At 35.9% G+C, this 21,860-nt stretch overlaps 1 protein-coding gene across 5 annotated transcripts in view; it reads right to left on the reverse strand.

Annotated features, from left to right (window-relative positions):
- The window catches only part of LOC110110851 (molybdenum cofactor sulfurase), a 41,457-nt gene extending 22,029 nt beyond the window's left edge, over window positions 1-19,428 (reverse strand). For 4 of the 5 annotated variants that reach the window (XR_002304762.2, XR_002304758.2, XR_002304760.2 and 1 more), the window contains exons 1-4: window positions 19,178-19,428; window positions 17,872-18,333; window positions 16,473-17,354; window positions 10,737-11,183 (exon numbers count right to left, since the gene is read on the reverse strand). Coding sequence is in view for 1 of the 5 variants with exons in the window: in XM_020842490.2 (XP_020698149.1) it covers window positions 10,812-11,183; window positions 16,473-17,354; window positions 17,872-18,333; window positions 19,178-19,225 (1,764 nt within the window). In the remaining 4 variants the exon portion in view is untranslated. Of the gene's footprint in view, window positions 1-10,452; window positions 11,184-16,472; window positions 17,355-17,871; window positions 18,334-19,177 lie in introns of those variants that run through there. The other variant, XM_020842490.2, reaches the window with a different exon arrangement.
- Between the last annotated feature and the right edge of the window lie 2,432 nt (window positions 19,429-21,860).

Consider the following 21,860-nt stretch of genomic DNA (forward strand, 5'->3'; position numbering starts at 1 on the left):
ATCATTTACATCGGCCAGGACGATGGAACACAATTATGCCTAAATTAATCTGATAATTAAGGAAAGCAATTAAGGCTTGATTGATACGATCATATCGTCCCGGACGATCGCAGGATCGGCCGAGCCGATCAGTACAAAATATCTTAGTTGCTCCTGGATGACCAAAAATCGGCCAGCACTTATTCAGAGCGATGTTCTGGACGATTTCCCTCGATTTTAAACTAATCGTCCGGGGCGATCGTGATATCGGCCCGAACGATCAAGCTATTTTTGGATCGTCCATACCTCTGTTCAGAGCAATGTTCTGGCCAAAATTATGAGATTTGAACTAATCAGCCAGGACGATATTTTATCGTCCTGGATGATCCACCTAATCGACCCAGACGATCTGTTTTTTTAACGGTTGTCCGGCTTGACTCCTCGGGACGATCGCCTGTATCTAATCGTCTCTAACGATAAGACTACTTTTTTGACCAATCGGCCTGTACGAAATTATTGAACCAGATCGGCCTGGACGATCCTGCGATCGGCCTGGACGATCTGGCTGGTTCTTTAAATTCAGAGCCTTCCGGTTATTTTCTTCACACCAAACTCCTCCTTACTTGTTTGCTTCCTGTTTTCTTACTGTTTCACTATAATGGCTGGAGGAAAACGTGCTCACCACCCTGCTGGAAGTTCCTCGAGGGCCACTTTGGACCCTCGATTCCTGGAGGCGGATGATCAAGCCGCCTACCAACGCTACAAAATGGCCAGCATTACTATTTCCTGGGCGATCAACCCAAACCACCTTTCTTATCCGGTACTCGACTTATTCGCTCACACCTCTTTGTGTTTCATTCTCACTCTCATAATCCCCTTCAATTCTGGACTTTTTTTTGAATTTTTCGCAAGCCTAAGAATAAATTCTGCCTATACTTCTCTTACCTCGTATGTGATTCGACGCCCTGTCGAGATCACATACCAAGACTGCGCCGAACTGTTATAACTTTCCACCACAGGGGACAAACTCCATACCCTGTGTTATGATCCTGATTTTGACTGGGCTCTGGCTAATCACTTTCTTCGCAACTCTAATGCCCATTTTCATATTGGAGAAACTTTCTCTTTACTTAAAGATGCTAGGACAATCCAGCACGTCCTTCGCACCTCTGTTATTCCCAAAGCTAGTGATCGGGTCCATATCACTCCCTTTCTTTCCCTCACCACTTTTTACATTATGGCCCATCGAGAATTCAATGCAACCGACCTGATCTTTCGCTGCATCGAGCACTTGACTTCAATTCGAGATCCAAGTCATAGGAGGAAGCCTAATATTGCCCTAGAACATATCATTGCATATGTTCTAGAATCAAAATATAACATTCAATATCCTACTCCTCCCAACTATCAGCCAGCCTTCTACTCCAATTCCTTCAACGCCTTTCACAGTAGTCGTCTCCACCAAGGGGATGGGGAAGCTCAGGGGGCCGAGGAGGAGGAGGCTTCTGCTACTGTTCCTGAACCTGTCCCACTCCGCCAGCACTCTCAACTAGATCAATTGGTAGAGCGCTTTGACCAATGGGAGGCCCAATTCGACACTTACGTTGCTGCACAGGAGCAGCAACATGCTGAGGACATAGCCCGCTACAAGCAGCACCGCGCGGAGGACTTAGCCCGTTTTGACGCTTACGTTGTTCACCACCAGCAGCAGCAGCAGCAGCACAACCAGGACATAGCCTGGTTTGGTGCTCAGTTTGCTACACTAACTAGTTACTTTTAGCAGCCTCCACCACCACCTCCTCCACCTTCAAATGATCAGGGCCACCAGTTTACTATAGCTTTCCTTTTTTATTTGTTTTCTCGTTATAATTTGTTTTCTGTTTGTTTGTTGTTTAGTTTCTACTTTACTTATGTTTCCTCTTTTTGTGATGTCAAAAGGGGGAGTAGTATGTTGTATTGTTTTGTCTTGTACTTTTACTTAGTTAATCTGTCTTTTCCTTACACTGTTTGCACTGAATTGCCATAACTGCTTGTAACTTTTTTATTGTGTTTGTCATCATCAAAAAGGGGGAGATTGTTACATATCTGCTTGTCATAAATCAAATTTTGATGATAATAAATCCTTCTGTTTTACTACGACTGCTTTGCCTATTAACATTTCAGGACCATAGGAACAGGACTGTAATTCGAACAAACTCAAGATTGGGTAGATTAGGTTTAAGTCAGTTTGTAAATATTTTTTCTTTCTTGAGTCTTTTTGTAAACGAAGTGGTTCCTAATGCTAAGTAACCTTGCATACACACACAATGGGAAATTTTCTATCTATTAATTAGAGTTCTCTGTTTTGATCACATCGGCCAAGACGATCCTAACATCGCCCAGGATGATCTGCTAAAAACAGAAACCCTAATTAGGGTATCCTGGTTAAGGCAGCCATCATTAAGCATGTTGTCCTGGACGATCCGTGTATCGACCCGGACGATAGGCTCAAATCAGAAAGAATCAGCCGCTAGATCTATTTAGGCATTATATATTTTTGGATATCGGTCAGGCCGATCATTTACATCTGCCAGGACGTTGTAACACAATTATGCCTAAATTAATATGATAATTAAGGAAAGCAATTAAGACTTGATTGATACGATCTCATCGTCCCTGACGATTGCAGGATCGGCCGGGCCGATTAGTACAAAATACCTTAGTTGCTCCTAGACGACCAAAAATCAGTCATCACTTATTCAGAACGATGTTCTGGACGATTTCCCTTGGTTTTGAACAAATCGTCTAGGACGATCGTGATATCGGCCAAGACGATCAAGCTATTTTTGGATCGTCCAGACCTCACTTCAGAGCGATGTTCTGGACGAAATTATTAGATTTGAACTAATCGGCCATGACGATATTTTATTGTCCTGGATGATATGAAAAAATTTCATCTTATAGTCTTAGATCGTCCTGGCTGATTAGGCTTAAATTGCACTGATCATACAGGACGATATTTATATCGTCCTGGGCAATAAAGTCGGCAATTTGCAATTAATGAGCTATTCCGAAGCTCTTCTATTTAAGAGCTCTTGTTCAACCCTTTGGGGCATCTTTTGCTTCTATCTTGACCTGAGAGAGCCAAGAGGAGAGGGAGAGAGAGTGAGGAACTTGTGAGGGAGAGTTTGTGAAAGGGATTCACAAAGGTTACTCCAAGCAAGGTTCCAAGGTGTCTTCTCCCGTCATCGTCCTTCGTCCTTGGGGTTCAAGGGAGGTCTAGTTTAGCAATTGGTCGAGGTTTTCTTCCTGCTTCAGGAGGAAGCAAAAAGAGTTAGGTTCTCTGCCTCGCCGGGGTCGGCGGAAAGGAGTTTGTGTAAGGGTTTCTCCGCCTTGCTGTGGACGCCTCCGAGGAGTGGACGTAGGTCAAGTTCACCGAACCACTATAAATCTTTGTGTTCTTTTTCTACTACTGTCGCATTTAATTTTCCGCACTTTTGATTTTCATTGTGGTGAACTTGGTTTGAGTTTTGTGCTTTGCTTTAAAGACTTTTAAATTACCAATTCACCCCCCCCACCCTCTTGGTTAGCCTTAGGCCGGTTCATAGGGCTTAACATCCCTAACGAACTTTCACATCAAACCTCTCAATAAATGTATGGCTTCCATAGTAGACCTACCCGGCATGAATCCAAATTGATTTTGAGAAACATTAGTATCACGCCGCAACCTATGCTCCATAACTCACTCCCATAGTTTTAAAGTATGACACATTAACTTAATTCCTCTATAATTCGCACACTACTGTGCATCACCTTTATTCTTAAAAATAGGAATTAACATACTCATTCTCCACTGATCTGGCATCTTTTTAGTCTTCAAAATAGTATAAAAAAGTTTGGTAAGCCAAGAAATTCCTTCATCTCCTAAGCATTTTCATATCTCTATTGGAATATCATCAAGTCCAACAGCTTTTCCACACTTCATTTTTTTAAAGCCTCTCTAACTTAGGTTTTACTTATACATCAATAAAAACAAAAGTCTTTCTTTTCATTTAGGGTGATAAAGTCACTAAAGCCAATCGTATTTTCACATTCTTTATTAAAAAGTTTAGCAAAATACCTTATCCACTTTTGTTGAATATCATCTTCTAAGAAAAGTATTTTTTTATCTTCATCCTTAATACACTTCACTTAAACTAAATCCTTACTACTCTTATATCTTTATTTGGCTTACTTATACATATATCTTTCTCCCTCCTTAATATCTGATATATTATATAAATTATAAAAAGCTAAGCTCTTTGCATCGCAAATAACTTTCTTAGATTCCTTACGAGCCTCTTTATAACTTTTTCAATTATCAAAATTTTTACATCTAAACCAATTTTTATAAATCTTCTTATTTTTTATCTTTTCTTGTACATTTGGATTCCACCACCAACTATTTTTACTACTAGGAGCTTTTCCCTTCGAAATTAAAATTTAAAAAACATAAAACATATACAAAGTGCACATAAATAAAAAATGTCCAAAGTGCATCACAAATATATAAATGCGTAAAACATGCCAAAATTAAAGTTACACAAAGCGTGCAAAAAAAAAGCGCAAAGAGAGCAAAAAAAGAATATCCACAAAGCGTGTCAAATAATTAAAGATACTAAGGTTTTAAAAGACGAAATCGAAAATCGAGGCGTTTTTTCTAAGCGAGGCGAAGCATAAGCCTCGAAGCTGATCGAGACGTAAGCCTCAAAACGATTAAAATAAATTAATTTAAAATTATAAATAATGACAAAAAAATAACAAAATATTATGTCCACTATGAATTTGAAGATTTTTTTTAAGATAATATTACTGGAATACAAGATTTAAAATAAACTCACTTAAAAATAAAACATCCCCTTAGGATCAAGATCCAAAGCATGCTCATCATCACTTTGATTGTCTTCAGAAGAATCTTCATAATTAATGTCAAAGTCATCCTCAAACTCTTCTTCATCTAAAATATTTTTTCCTTTATCTCCTATATCAGTTAATATTTCATTAGCTCTAAAATGAAACAATAGTAACATATAAAATAATTCATTATATTTAAGAATACCTTTGATTTTTTTTTGAAGCTCCAATCTCACTTTGTTTCTTTCTTTTATATACTTGGGTAGTTGTTTTGTTGTCTTCTTCATTGATATGAGTTTCTCCTTCTTCTTCAACTTCAGAAATATCAGCGTTCTTAGTAGTAACTCATTCATCATCAGATTGTAACTCATGAACAAGCAAATGATCAATTTCAATATTTTCTTGATTCTGTAATTTGAGATGTTTATCTTTCAGTTTTTTATTAAACATAACATAAACTAGTTTGTTCATTTGATCTGCCGCCAATCAATTTCTTCTCTTTATATGAATTTGATTGAAGATACTTCAATTACGCTCGCATGCAAAAGCCGAACACGTTAGGCTAAGAACTTTAACTGGAAAAGTTTTCAATTCATAAACATCATCTCCAAACTGAGCCTACCAATGTTCCACATGAAGACAAACATAGTATTTTATGAATATTGGTTGAAGTAGAAGACTTGAACATAAATATTAACATTAATTATAAATACACAAACTATACATATACCAGGAGATCGTATTTTGTAGCATGCTTGTACTGCTCTAAATCCAAACATTCCCTTCTTCAAATGAAAATCCTCAAGTTGATCATTCACTTTAAAGTAGTCTTCTTAAAAAATGAATATGTCCATACATGCATACAAATCAGTTTTCACCTATAATATCTCATATTTCTTTGTAGGAACTTTTTTGACCTCCCAATTCTTTTGCAATGTATTATTTAGCCCAATTCATTACTTCATAAATAAATCTCATGGCCGAGGCCCTCTCACCATCAACCATTCTAAATACCTTTACTAATGGTCCTATTGTTTTCAAAGCATAATTTGTACTACGCCAAAATGAATCGTCTTTCATAATAATCTTTTTAACTAGTTTTCCTTCTTGTTTTTTGGCTCATGAACTTTTATCTCTCTCTTCAGAAGTAAACATTGCTTCCAGAGGTTGTCTTAACTCCTTGAATCTCTGCAATGTTAAATATGCAGTAGCAAATCTTGTAACAGCAGGTCAAATAATTTCCTTATCAATGAATTTTCTCATCAAGCTAAATACCCAAGAATGATTGTATATAAACTTACTAACGTATTTGGCCTTCAATATGGTTGATTTAAGTTGAGGCAACTATCCCAACCTCTCAAGCATCAAGTCAATACAATGTGCAGCACAAGGAGTCCAGTAAAGGTGAGATCTATTCTTCATTAACATTCTCCCTGCAGCTTTGTATGCACTTGCATTATCAGTAACAACTTGTACTACTAAGGCATCTCCCACTTCCTCCACAACTTCATCCAACATTTCAAACAATAATTGTGCATCCTTTATAAAGCTTGAAACAACTACTAATTTAAGAAAAACTGTTCCATATGGATTGTTGACCAAGAAATTAATGATACTTCTGTGTCAAATATCTGACCAACCATCTGTCATTATTGTCACTCATGTCTAAATCCAAGTCTTCTTAATATCATCCACCATTTTTGATGTTGTCTTAACCTCCTCATTCAGCATCCAAGTCCTCAGCTCATACATGCTTGGAAGTTGTATCCGTAGCTTCCAATGGATCGTAACATATTGATCCATGACGGACTCCTAACAACATTAAATGGAATCCCATTTTTATAGATGAATCTGGTGATATCCAAACAAACTCTGTTCCTGAGTTCTTTTGTAGCTGTAGGAGGCTGAAGATCCTGAGTGTTTATGTTATCCTCGTCATCAATATTTATCATAAATCTATCCATAGGACCCCGAGTGCCTTGGTTAGAAGAAACTAGATGGCTTCCACTACTGGAACCTTCATGCTATGATCCATAGTAAGAATAGTTTCCTATCATCTCTTCCATATTTCTTTGTGTGATCTCCTTTGTGGTGGCAAACTTCTTTAAATAATATGTACATTCCTTTTCACCTCATCAGGTACTTTTGCACATTGTCCCACATTGACATGAGTGCAGCCTAGATGATCCTTCAACTTCTTGACGCCACCAGTTATGCGTTTCTCACAGAAATTATATTTCATATAAACATATCCCTTTTTGCACTTTCGCTTGACACTTCAACTTGAGTTCCATATTTTCAGTTCCATATTTCCATGCAGGATCTTTCCTTCTTGTGCCACTAGTCATGCTAATAATTTATAAAAATAAATAATCAACATAAAATATGATAGATTTTAATAATTATTTGTACTACCAATAATAAGACAACATGAATACAATAATATACTGGTCTGTCAGGGGTCCAAGGGGGCGCTGCCCCCTGGCAGGGTTCGACCTGCTCGGTCAAGTCGAGGGGTCAAGGGGCAGCGCCCCCGAAACAAAATTTTATTATAAGAGTAATTTTGAAATTCTATTTGTTGTATGTACCGCTCGGTACATGCTCAGTACCACTCAGTATATGCTCGGTACCGAGCAGGTTAGGTACATGCTCGGTACCAAGCATGTACCTAGCGATACCTAGCAGTACCGAGCATGTACTGAGTGGACGAATAAAAGAAAGCCGAATCAGAAGTTATTAAATCTTTCGTTAATGCAAGTCAAAATCAAGGCCCACAACATCGCTCACCTGCTCTTCCGACCTAATCGAGGCCTGAACGTTTCCTGCACTCACAACTTCGGCTTCATTTCATGCTTTCGAAATCGTTATTGCTTTCGGTTTCGTTTCCTGCGTCGTCTCCTTCCGACTTCGTCTCCTGCACTCACGTCTTCGTTCCTTCCCTCATGGCCTCATCTCTTTCCCTCACGGCTTCGCCTCCAGTTTGTCTTTCAATTCTCACAGGAAGCATTATTCCTATACGCGAATACACGAAAACGAATCGGCTGCGTCGTATTTACATATATACCAAAGAAAAAATTTCGAGGCGGTGCCTCGTACTGCCTCGAGGCATTACACTGATGCGTATGCCTCGTGCGAAAAAATCGTAGGCTTCGCTGGATGGTTCGAGGCGTAAACCCCGATATGCATGACTTCCGCCTCGACTTGAGGTACCACTCAATGCGGACGCCTCGTCCACTTTTTTAATGGTTGAAAGATACATAAAGTGTGCCAAAAATGAAATTGTTAAATGGCATCATTTTCAAAATCTCACATCTCATAAAATCTATTTTCTTTAGATATTTTCATGATGTTCTACTTTGAAAATTTTAATATTAGATTCATCACTTGCATGGATATTCTATTATATGTAAAAGTAATGCAAGAAAATTAAAAAGATTAAATTTCTTTCCCCAATTTAAGTCTTTGAAATAGATTTCAATTTAAAAATATATAAGTGAGACACCAATTTAGCTTCTAGGGATCTTGATCTGGGTAATCAAAATCTAAATCCTTAAACCTTTTTTGATTTAGTAGGAATCAATCTACTTCTTCCTTAACTACGAAATATGTTACCATTTATCATTTTGAGAGGCTATGAATGATTAAGAAGATAATTTTCTAATAAAAAGAATAAATCATCTACTTAGGAATATAAAATTTAAATCTCTTCTCAGCCACCGAGCTCCTGAGTTGCTTCCGATCAAATAGCTGTAACTTCCGATCCTACTGGAAGGAGAGAGCGAGAGTGCAGGGGGAGAGCTTGGAGCGGGATCGCGAGAGGAGGCCGAAGGCCTCTTCCTCGTTCGCTTTTAACGACGCCAAGTCGTGCGAGCGATCGTGTGTGAGGCGACGTCGAGTCGTGCGAGGAGTGGCGACGACAGAGGCAGTCGTGCGAGGCGAGACGTGGGGCTGCAGGGAGTAGGTAAGATTTGGATTTTCTTTTTTTTCTTTTTTTTTTTGTTACACAACAGGTCAACAATGTCACCATCCTAGCTTTGTTGAAACCTTCTAGTAGTACATTAAGCACCTCATGGCACCACCCTACTTTAAATTCAGATCCTTTAAGTTTAGGTGTAAATCCACCCCCACATACCAGCTTACTTTCCTGACAATCATGCGCTAGTGGTGGAGCAAGTCACTCATGGCGCCATCATAGTATTACTGAAACTTGCTAGTAGTATAGTAAGTACCTCGTGGCACCACTCTAGTTTAAATTTTGATCTTAAGGTTAGGGGTAAGCCGCCACATATTGACTTTCTTTACTTATGGTCATCCTCTAGTGGTGGAGTAAGCCCCTCATTAAACCATCCTAGTATTATTGAAATTTGCGAGTAGTCGAGCAAGCTTCTCAAGCACAACTCTAGTTTAAATTCTGATCCCCTAAGGTTAGGAGTAAGTCCCCACATACTGGCTTCCTTTCCTTTGGAGTCGATTGATTTACAAAATTCAGCCTCCTCACATCTGGGTGAGAAAATGATTAGCTAACTTCTCAAGGATGCATGTCAACTATTGGTGATTGATGCACTAAAGAGCAGTAGAAGGATTGAACTAGCTGATTATTTAGCATGAATGATGCAAGTGGAGATACATGAGTATAACCAAGATAAGATGAATGCCCAAATCTAACTAACTTTTTAGGATATCTTCTATACTGCTTAGTAACGGATGCTACACGATCACTGATTCAAAAGAACATCAGTTCTCTAAAATGACCTTTAGTACTCGCTAACTCAGCGAGTTTTACTTCTTTGTTATTTATTTTCCTTCTAGGAAGGATAGAAATGACTTCCTTCTTCAGCAGTTCTGATTCTACTTTTTCTATAACGACTCCCTTCATACTTCTCAAAAAGTTTTCTATAGATTGCACAATATTACTGTAACACTTCTGGACCAGTCTCTTAAGAATGGTTTTAAACTTCCTTTTTCTGGCAATCAAAGAAGGGATAGTAAACTTAGGCTTCGTTTGGGAAGATTTTTTCACTGCTTCTTAAAACAGCTTTATAGTACAAAATTTTTTATTTTTGTATTAAAAAGTTACATTAAGAAGTAGGAAGAAATATGTTCCAAACGAAGCCTTGGCGTTGAATGCAAATGGCAGGGAGTCGGTAATTCTTCTAATGCCCTCCTCTCTAGCAGCAATAGACATAGGCTGGAAATGACTTCCTCCCCATAAAGGAGAGGCCACAAAAATTTATTTTGCTACATGCTCCTGAGCAGCTGTCAAAACTAGTTCTTCTAACATCTTTACTTTCTTGGCTCACCGCCTCAGACGACAATTCTTATTCCTTTGCTGAGATTTACTCATTTCTATAGCAGCAAATGATGAACTAATCTTAAAGGTGCTGGCTACTGGCAATTCATACAAAATAATAGATCCTTGACATAGGTTTAGGGATTTTGATTCTAGAGAATGATGAAGGTTTAACAGCCATGGGAGCGGCCACAGACCCACCTTCAATAGTGAACTCAAGGGCAAGATTCTCTCTCAAGGGTATTGATCACGATTATGAAGTTCAAACGATAATTTTAGTACTGGCAAGAAAGATGAAAAACATAAACATATGAATGCTGCACATCTGCCAACGCCTAGCATTATCATTAAAATTTTACATCAAGGCACCACTGACAAATGAATCTTGAGCTTTTTCAAGAGAAATCCCATGATTATTCTATCATCTATGGTACATTTCACGGATCAACTGAACATGACTCATAATTTCCATTATTTCCCAAAAACAGACTTTATTTAAGCTCTATATATATATGCATATCAATGTAAATAACATCAAAGGTTGAAAAACTTAGACACCGACATCATGGCATGATCTCAGAGTACAAGCACAAACCTTTTTATATGACCTTTTGCCTCTTTCAGCTCCGTCAAGAAGATGAATTCTGACTCCAACTGCAATGCCAACAGCTCAGCATTCGTTCTCGATCTCTTCTGCATAACTAGCTGCTATACTTGACATGTACTTTTCGTCCCTAAATCTTGATATAAACATTACAAGCCTATAGGCATCACTAAATGTGGAAACAGGGCCTAGTGATAAGCGAAGAACTTCAAGATTGCATAAAGACAAATCAAGATGCCCGTTTTCCATCCTCCAGTACGATTTAAGGTGCAAGAGCTTGGCATTTTTTGCATCAATTAGACTGCAACAACCTAAGACAATGTTGCTTCTCAATGCTAGCTGCTGCACTGGTCTAGCTGGAAAAATGTTTCCAGTTGAATCTATGATATTAAATGACAATATAGAACCTCTGTACTTAACATCTAGCGATCCGTAAAGCTGCAAGAAAACAAATATTAAGTGAGAATTGCTTAAAGTGAACATCATTCATGCAAGTCCGGAAGGTAGAACAACTTGCTGATAACACATTTGCAAATGCATTTCATATATTTATTTCATTATTTATCATGCCTGGTTTTGACAAACAGCCTAATGATAAAATTACAAGTAATTAGTTATAAACCCCTTAAATTTCATGTGGAAATCCTTCCTCCGCCTCAAGCTTTTTTTTCCCCCCCCCCAAGCTTTTTTTTTTTTTTTTTTTTTGCACTCAAAAGAACCACCTAGGATTGTAAAGAGCTGAGCATGAAGGAAAAGAATATACTAACAAAAGATCAATTGAAGACTTGAACATATTCAGTTTGTTTTATTTTCTTTTCTTGTTATTTACTTTATATGATAAAACAGGAGGTTACCTTAAAAGAGTTAATATGTGCTGTAATGATGGAATCGCATTAAAAACTTTTGGGATATAAAGAACATTGCAATTGAAAAATGGTATGAAACAAGTATATATGTAGTCCGTGCTAAATGAAAAACGGGGGCAAAATCCTGAAATGGAACCTCAAAATTGCGTAGAAAGCCATTCATTCGAAAATTATCAAGGAAAAGGTTATCCTATGCGAACCCTTACCCTATCAGTCTAATCATCAGATTAGGAATCACTAAGATGCCAAAGGTAAATTTCAATTAATTTTCTAATGCCGTTTCTAAAAGAGTTCAAATTGTCTTTTGAATTTTCATAAAATCAAATAATCATTTTCTTACAGTTAGGATCACAAAAATTCCATGGGTTAGAATTATCAGAATATGTAAATAAGAGAAAATTCACTAATTTTTTTCTTTGAAAACTGCATTGACAATTACAAAGATAAGATAATATCCTTGAAATGCTAAGAATATGCTAAGAAAGGGTCTAGGTTCATACAACAATAACAACAATAATAACAAACCTTTATCCCACTACGTGATCTTTTTTCTCCATTGTGTCATGTTAAGAGTCAAATTCTCATTTAAAACTAATACAAAAAATTATTTCTAATATTTTGTAACCAAGTCTTTTAGGTCTACCTCTACCTTTCTTAACATAGGACAAATCTAATACATCTACTCTACTAACTTGGTCCTCAAAAGGCCGATGTTTTATGTAACCACACCATCTAAGGCGACTCTCTCTAATCTTATCTACCACTAGAGCTACTCCAACCTTTTCACTTATATATTTGTTTCACATTCTGTCCATAAAGCCACTCATCTACCAGAGCATCCTCATCTCTGCAACACTTAACTTAATTTTATGCTTCCCTTTTACTGGCCAACATTATGTGTCATAAAGCATTACAGGTCTCACCACCATCTTATAGAATTTTCCTTTGGGATTTGAGGGTTAATTTTCTATCGCACAACAAGCCCAATACATTCCTCCACTTCAATAATCCAAATTGGACTCTACTAATAATATCCTCATCTATTCCATCGTCACTTTAAACAATAGACCCGAGATATCCAAAACGTATATTTTTATTAATGACTAGATCTATTACTTATAAAATTATATTCAATGAATTCGATTTTAGATCTACTCGAACGAAAACCTTTAGACTATAAGGTTGAACTCTATAATTCAGGTTTACCTTTAACTCCCTCTCTAGCCATATCAACAAGAATAATATCATCAGTAAAAAACATACACTATAGTACATCATCTTGCAAATATGCAGTGAAAATATCCATGACTAAAGCAAAAAGATATGGGCTTAAAGCTGATCCTTCATATAATCCAACTAAACTAGGAAAATACTTGGTCAACACAATGTTTAAAATTGTGTATTCGGGTATTGAGGCGTTTTTCATTCATGAGGCGAGCATAAGCCTCAAGGCATTTTGAGGCGTAAGCCTCAAGGCATTTTGAGGCGTAAGCCTCAAGACATTTTGAGGCGAAAGCCTCAAAATCAAAAGATTGCGTAAACATAAAATAATAAATTTTTTATATAATAATGAGTGAATAATATAAAACATAAAAAATCATAAGATATGAAGTGAAATCAAAATATCCCAATAATAAGATAACATGAAATATAGTTCAACTCAAAATTCTATCTTTCCTAAATCCAGTATTCTTTTCATTAACATATAATTCCAATTTCCAAAAACAAATAGCAATGACATATCACATAAGAACTCATAAGACATCAACACTGTCATCACTAAGGGGTTCTTTATTTGAATCATCATTATGATGAACTGCTCTCTCCCCTTCCTCTCCTATAGAGTTCAATGTCGGGCATTTACTTCAAGATTTATGTAAGTTTTAATATATATATCATGAGGCGTAAGCCTCATGCCAGTGAGGCGAGGCGGGCCTCAATTCGGGCCTCAACCAAGTTGAGGAACAAGCCTCATAAAAAAAACTCGAGGTGTAAGCATCGAGGCGTTTTTTTTACTGGAATAGCGCAAAGGCGAGCCTCATATTGCGCAATTTTAAACCATGGGTCAAACTATACTTGTTAATGACGAATGGCACGGCACGGTGCAAAGTTTTCCGTGGAACCATAGCGCATAACGCACGGCGCGGCGAGCGTCATTTTGAACACAACGAAAAATAAAACATAATTATAAAAATCATTATATGATCCTATTTTCGAGTATCAATCAAGTTGGGTAAGGCTTGGTTGAATATGTTTTTAGTATAAACTCCAAACCGTTAAAGTGATCTTCAAGTTCATCCAAAATTTCTAATAAAATAAAGTCTAAATGAAGTATAATAAAACCTAACTAAACTATTTTAATCATATCAAATAATTTTAAAATTAATTATTACATTATTTTAGAAATTAAAATATATAAATATAAAATTTTATTTATAATTATATTAAAAAATCCTTAAAATTCAAATTGCACACACAGGGAGCAACTTGAACATGTGTGTTGCGCGCAAATGGCGTCGAAGGTGTGCCGCACCGCGCCATGAGCCATGGCGAGCGCCATTGACACAAACCACCTTGTATTTGAACACAAGTAATGGCTCCTGCATACATATTTTTAATGACTTGAATATAAGCATAATTAACCCTTTTTCTTTTCTAGAACTCTCCGGAGCACTTCTCTTGAAATTTTATCATATCTCTTTATTAAACAATAAATATCATATATAGATGTTCCTTACTCTCTATACTTCTCCTTCAAACCTCTCAATAAATGTATAGCTTTCATAGTAGACTTGCATAAATCCAATTTGATTTTGAGAAACATTAGTATCACATCGTAACCTATGCTTAATAACTCTCTCCCATAGTTTCAAAGTATAACACATTAACTTATTTCCTCTTTAATTCGCACACTCTTTCTTAAAAATATGAATTAATACACTCCTCCACTCATCTAACAACTTTTTAGCCTTGAAAATAGTATTGAAATTTTTCATAAGCTAAAAAATTCCTTCATAAATTCCTTCATTTCCTAAGCATTTACATACCTCTAATGGAATATCATCAAGTCCAACAACTTTTCCACACTTCATTTTCTTTAAAACCTCCCTAACTTTGATTTTTTCCAATATGCAATAAAAATAAAAATATCTAATTTCATTTAGGATATTAAGGTCATTAAAGTCAATCTTACTTTCACAATCTTTAATGCAAAGCTAAACAGAATATCTCATTAACATTTGTTGAATATGCTCTTCTACTAAAAGTACTTTTTAATCTTCATCCTAAATGCATCTTACATGAACTAAATCCCTATTTCTCCTTTTTTTCTTAGCTAACTTAGACATATATATTTCACCCTTTTTAGTATATAATATATTATATAAATTATTAAAAGCTAAATTTATTGTAAAGCATATTACTTTATTAAACTCCTTACAGACCTCTTTATATGTCTCAATTTTTTGAGCTTTTACACCTAAATTAATTTTTATAACAAAACATCCTAATTTTTTTCTTTTGTTGCATATTTTGATCATACTACCAACTATTTTTACTATTATGAGTTTCTCCTTTTAATACTTCAATCACATATTTCGCAACATTATTAATATCATTAGATTCTATTTTACATAGCATTAATTTTCTCATGCACAGTCAAAAATTTAAGATCTTCAAATCTTATTCTTAAAAATACTTTTATTAATGTTTTTTAAATACCCCATCTAATCCTAAGATAATATTTTACATTATTTTTTTATTCTGTTACTTCATCTTAAAGTCCAAAACTAATAAACAATGCTGAGTACATAAACATTCACTCGGAATAACTTTACAATCTTTGCAATCTAAATGATCTATTTTTCCTATAATAAAACAATCAATTTGAATTTTATCATATTCATTATTATAATTCATGAGATGCTACTTTGTTTCTTAAATAATATATTAGCAATTACAAAATTATAATAATAACAACAACATCAAGCCTTTATCCCACTACGTGGGGTCGGCTACATGAATCCTTTTTCTCCATTGTGACTTGTTCAGAGTCAAATTCTCATTGAAATCTAATAAAGAAATGTCATTACAAAATTATAAGCTAGGGCAAAATCTAATATGGTCCTATCACCTTCATTAATAGCTCCAAATTCATAGCTACCATAAATACTTTTAAATCTTCTATCTCTCTACCAATTTGTCGATTTAAATATCCTCTTATAAAAAATTTCTTCAAGTGGTATCTTTATATTATTTCTTCAAGTTATTCTAAAATTTTAATTTTGTATATATATACAAACCTATTTGAGAAGTATAAGCACTTAAAATATTAATATTCTTATCATCAACAACAATCTTTAAATTTATAATTTCATCTCCAACTATGTTAATTTCTACAACATTATCCTTCAAACTATTATCTAATACGGTCCTATCACCTTCATTAATAGCTCCAAATTCATAGCCAACATAAATACTTTTAAATCTTCTATATCTCTACCAATTTGTCGATTTAAATCTCCTCTAATAAAAAATTTCTTCAAGTGGTGTCTTTATATTATTTCTTCAAGTTATTCTAAAATTTTAATTTTGTATATATATACAAACCTATTTGAGAAGTATAAGCACTTAAAATATTAATAATCTTATCATCAACAATAATCTTTAAATTTATAATTTCATCTCCAACTATGTTAATTTCTACAACATTATCCTTCAAACTATTATCTATAATTATGCTTACATCATTTCTAGTACGATTATTACCTAAATATTGTAATTTAAATTCTAAAGTAATGAAACAAAATACTTTATACAACAAGAGGTGAGAAGTAATGAAAGAAATTTAGAAAGAACAAACCTGAATAAGAGGTTTTTCAAACAGCTTATGCCTTAGAGATTTTAAAGTTTTAATCAACCATGCAATCAAGCTCTCCACTCTCCTCTGAATAGCAACCATACCGATGCTCTCCAAATGCTCAAAACCAAAATTCATAGCTGCAAATGTATGTGCAGTCAAATTCTCACCTTCAGTTACAACATGAACAGCCTTCCCATTTTCAGGATACTCTATGAATCGCAACTCTCGAGATCCTTTTTTCCCACTAATAGAATGAGAACTCCTTCGAACTAGCAGAAAACAAAGGCCAGAGGGATAACCAAGCATGTGGTGCAAGGATCCTATCACAAATTCAGGTTGGTATGTAGAAAGGTCAATGTTTATCATGGGAAGGGAACTGGAAACATCAAGAAGAACTTTCCATCCATTTTGCTGCGCGCTAGTAATCCAACTCATAGAGTGGCACATCCCTGTTGACAATGACTGTGTAGAGTAGATCAGAAGACCAGATCCTTGACCACTCCATCCTTGCTTTCTCAATAATTTGTGCATTTCATTGCCATGGATTGACAAATCTCTCTCTTTCAGAGGAATGCCTCCAACTTTGACATTGCATTGAGCTGCCGATTCAAGTATGTGCTGCACAGGACCATGATGGTCGAGACCAACTAGTATAAGACTACGTTTTTGTAACTCATACATTTCAGTGAAAAGGCGGTAACATGATACAAGGCCAGGTGTAAACACCACAGAAAAATCATCTAGGGTTGTGTTAAGAATATTTAAGATATGATGACATAGAAGGTCAGTATAGGTGCTACTCAAAGGAAACTTTTGGTCAACAATATAATTCAATCCGAATGGCTCAGTCTCATCAAGCAGAAATTTCATGTGCTGCTCAACCTGCAAAAGTTGAACCAACAAATTATTTTCGATATGGTAAAGCAAGTAACTTAACAAAGAAGCTACAATCTGTCAATTTGAGTTTGCATTAAAATTATACAAGTAAATTAAGAGAATCAAAACAGACCGCTGCTATTTGTTTTAAGGATTCTTATTCGAAGGGCTTGACAATTGATTCAATGAGTAGCATCTCAGCATAACTAAATTTTAAACCACTACTCAAGAAATAGATACCAAGGTCAACCTCTTTAAAAATATTAAGGTAGGCCATTCATCACACAATATGAATCAAATAATTATTTCACAATTCTTTAAATTAAAAAAACGAAAACCTCTGTTGATTAACCAGTAAACTCATGACAGTTTAAAACATGAGAAAAATGCACGACAACAAACAATGTAATAGCTTAATACCAATGAGTCCACTAACTATTGAGCAAGAAGAAGATAAAGGAAAAATCTGATTGAAAATGAGCATTAAGTTCATTAAATACTAGCCTAATGATTACAAAAATACCTGAAAGCGAGAGTAAAGTGGGCATGTTGCGTAATCCAAATAGATAAATTCACGCATGTCAAGCATAGGATATTGATCCTTACGCACATTATCCACGGCCAAATGTAGGAAATAGCTTTCATAATCTTCCAAGAACTGTTCTTCAGCCTCTTCATAAGGAGGCAAGACTAGAGGACTAAAAATAATCTCCTCCCATTGAAGTGATGAGGAGGTGAGGTTTTCTTGACTGACATCGGAAGAAATTGACTTAATAGACTCCAAAGTTGAGTTTCTGTGTGAAAGTGGTGATGAAGTGCAAGAGGCATTAGAGCATTGCAATGTTGGTACATCAAAAGACGCTTCTGGAGTTGATATAAATGATGGCATTGACTTTAGAGAACAGTAGAGTCCATTCACTGAATTGTCATCTTCAGTTGAATGATTTTGTGAAGTAAATCTTTCATGGTCAAGTTTCTTCCCCTTCTGCAATAAAGTGAATACAGTTTTCAAATTAAAATTCTTGGGCTTTTTGCTGTCATAGAATGGGTTCAAATAAATGGAATGCAAGAAAAGCAACTTGCAGATAAAATAATTTTATTTATATAATTGATTGCAAAGTAATTGCATTCACCTTATACAAAGGCTTACTTTAGCCTATAAAAAATTTGTGTCTTTACTTTAATTTCATTATTCTGGGTATGCCAATGAAGCAAAAGCTATTTTGCAGATCAAACATTTTGAATGCAAAGAGAAGTGTCTTGGAAGAAGCATTTATTGACAAACTGAGCTTGTACGAAAAAAATGTGTGAAAATAAGAAAATGTTCCTGTACACGCAGAATATCAATCAATATTGAAGGAATTACGTTATCTTTGATTATTCACTTTTATGCGGAACATCTTCAAACTCCCTCTGGGTTTATTTAAACAATTAGAACATTTCTATACAAGGAAGTATTTGATGCCAATTCTAAATAACCGTTTTCAAATATTGTATTAGTAAGGGAACTTCAACTCCTCCGTTACCAAATCAAATAGAAGGAAGAAGAAGAAGACAAACCAAACCCAACCTTTTATAAAATCAGAAAACAAGCATGCGGACGCGCTAAACCTCACTAAAATCCATGATTACTTAAAACACGTTATAGGAAAAAATAGCAATGAAACGATCCCATTTTTTCTTCCAGAACAAAAGAACATTTATCTTTATAGAACTTCTCAACAAATCCGACGAGCTCTCGATGATACTGAAGTAACATAATCCCTCTCAAGCTCAGATGAAGTAAATGAACGAGAGAGAGAGAAGAAAGAAGTTTAGGGTTTGCATACTTGAGCAGCAGCTTCCTTGCTCCGGAAAGTTGCAAGCCTCGAGAACATGGCCAATTCGTCCTGGATGGGGATCGAAAGGGAATGAGCGAGCGACAATGGGCAAGAAAAATATGGAATTTATTGTGAAGCATTGAAGAATCAGGCAAGGGTGAAGTAGTTGAAGAGGATCTAACATGACTTTCATCTCCACGAAACTCAACACGCGACGAGGTCAAATACTCCAGAAGCTTGCTTGCTTGTTTTTTTTTTTTTTTTTTTTTTTTTTTTTTTTTTTTTTTTTTTTTTAAAGAAATGCATCAAATAGCATTAAAACCAAAAAGAAGCTAAGTACAAGTAATAAGAAGGGAAGTCACATTCTTCCTTGATTAAGCCTAGCAACAAGGAAGGCCATATGAGTCAAAAGAAGAACTATCAAAGAAAACTATTCCCAATGCATAGTAGCACACACAATTGCTAACTTTATTACATTCTCAGAAGCATGGAAGAAAGAACATACTTTTAAATCATTGTTAAAAACATAAATTTCTTATGTGGCCACTATACCCTACATTCTCCTATTATCCTCAAAGAATGTCTGAATGAATTTGTGATATTCATATTTATCACTTTCTAATGAAAAGCCTTTACACTCCAGCATCCACTCTTCAAAACTCTCTTAACTCGCGTGAGGACTGCTTGTAATTCAGATGGTTAATACCCAATGCATTCCATTCTTCCAAAAGCACTAATAATCTTCGTTTGTAATCCGCGGAAGATCCTCAATGCCAGCCAAATTAGAGCTTGTCAGGATGGCATCTACAATTTACCTTGATCACCTTCTTTCGGGAGTGGGTACCAAGTTCTTTGCGAACTTCCCTAAGGAGATTAGTACCCCAGCAAGATAGAAAATGGACTAGATTTGGAGACAGCATAAAACAAAGCCTTAGCAACGCAATAACAGAACAGACACAGATTCTTACCTATGTTAATATCATTTCGCTTCTCCAGAAGAGTAAGACCGCAGAGCAATACAGGCCGAGCAATCCCAGGATCTTTACGACATCTCCTTAAATTCTCCACGCCAACAATCCAACGCGAATGAAAGTTAGGAATAGAAATTCCCCATTCCCGTCACTTCAAATTATATCAATGCAATATTGCATTTTTAACCAAATTCATACGTTCCATCAACCTTGGCAAACCTCTAGGACCAAAGAGCCATTTCCGAAATTTTTACGATTCATGAAGGAACATATTGGTTTGGTATGGCTGATTTAACCAAGTCTCCACCAAAACAATTCAATATTCTTGCCTCCCATCTTCAATTTCTTCAACCCAGCTGAAATATGTCCACATCCTCTCAATAATTGCAATTTGTTGAGGCCACATTTGTTCAAAAACCATAGCAGACACTGTCTTCGCCAAACCAAATCTTCAATAGCTCGATCCGATCGCTCTCATTTACTCAATAGAATTTGGAGTGAATTAGCAGAGACTAAGTAAGAATGAAAATCGCTTTTTGTAACAGATAATAATTCCACATACGCATTATCAAGAATTAATGCTGCACCGCACTCATCCTTCCAGTAAATTGCTGTCCACAAAAGTAGGCCACGACCTATGCATCTATCAAGCCCCAAGTGTCATTATACGATGCTTGGATTTTATCTCCTTTCCCCACCTTCCATTACGAATCCACCATCTTCAAATTCTTCCCACCATCTCAGTAAGATTCTCAACAAGGCATTTGAGCTGATATCCCTGTGAGCGTCGGTTCATTAACATTATCCCATATTTACTTCTATTGACACTGGTGAAACAAAGAACCATGCTTTGAATAAAGTTTCCATGTCACTTTGGATCTTAAAGATCTGTTCCTCTGTAAGGCGAATGTAGCCCAAACCTCCCATCTACTAGGCTTGCAAAATATCAGTCCAAGCAATGTAATGCATCCCCCTAGTGCCATCTTTATTATTCCAATACAAACTTCTACAAGCTCTCCAATTCATGTAGAAAGCCTCCTTAGGTAACCAAAGAATGGATAAGTAGAAAATTTCCATAGAGAAAAGAAACTTTCTACATAGCAATCAATTTACCTCCCAAGGATAAGAGATTTCCTACTCCAAGCATTAAGCTTTCCATGGCAATTACTGAAGAACTCTTGATATCAGCCATCCTTCATTCCCTTTCAAGTGAGATTTTAACTCCTAAGTATCTCATTCCTTCACTATCTAAACCCAAGAGTCTTTTTTGCCAAATCTTCCCCCTTCCTCCACCCGAATTGGTTGACGTTACTCCCCAAACAGCAATGAGATTTGCCAAATATTATCCTCTAGCGACGTCCACTTACAAACTTCTCCAAATTGTCTTTCAATCTTTTAGCCATGCTCAATTCGAGTGCATGAGAGAAAGATAAGAGCGTCAATCTGCATATAATAAAGTGTGTACTCTTTGGGCCCTCTCTCCGCTTGAAACTTGAATGCCAAGCTCTTTCCCTCTTTGCTCCACGAGTTAGTAATCAATTGGAACACCACTGATGACCAAAATAAGGTGAGGTGGACATGCCCTGATGGAACCCTCTGAGCATTGTCATTCAGAGTTCCTTTCTCGTTAATAATTGATGGAGAATCTCACTATCTAACAACACATTCCAAGAGAAGATTAGAGAAAGCATAGGAAAACCATACCATCTCAAAATATGGAG

This window comes from Dendrobium catenatum, unplaced genomic scaffold (assembly GCF_001605985.2).
Source record: "Dendrobium catenatum unplaced genomic scaffold, ASM160598v2 original_scaffold_96692, whole genome shotgun sequence".
Classification (NCBI taxonomy): Eukaryota; Viridiplantae; Streptophyta; class Magnoliopsida; order Asparagales; family Orchidaceae; genus Dendrobium; species Dendrobium catenatum.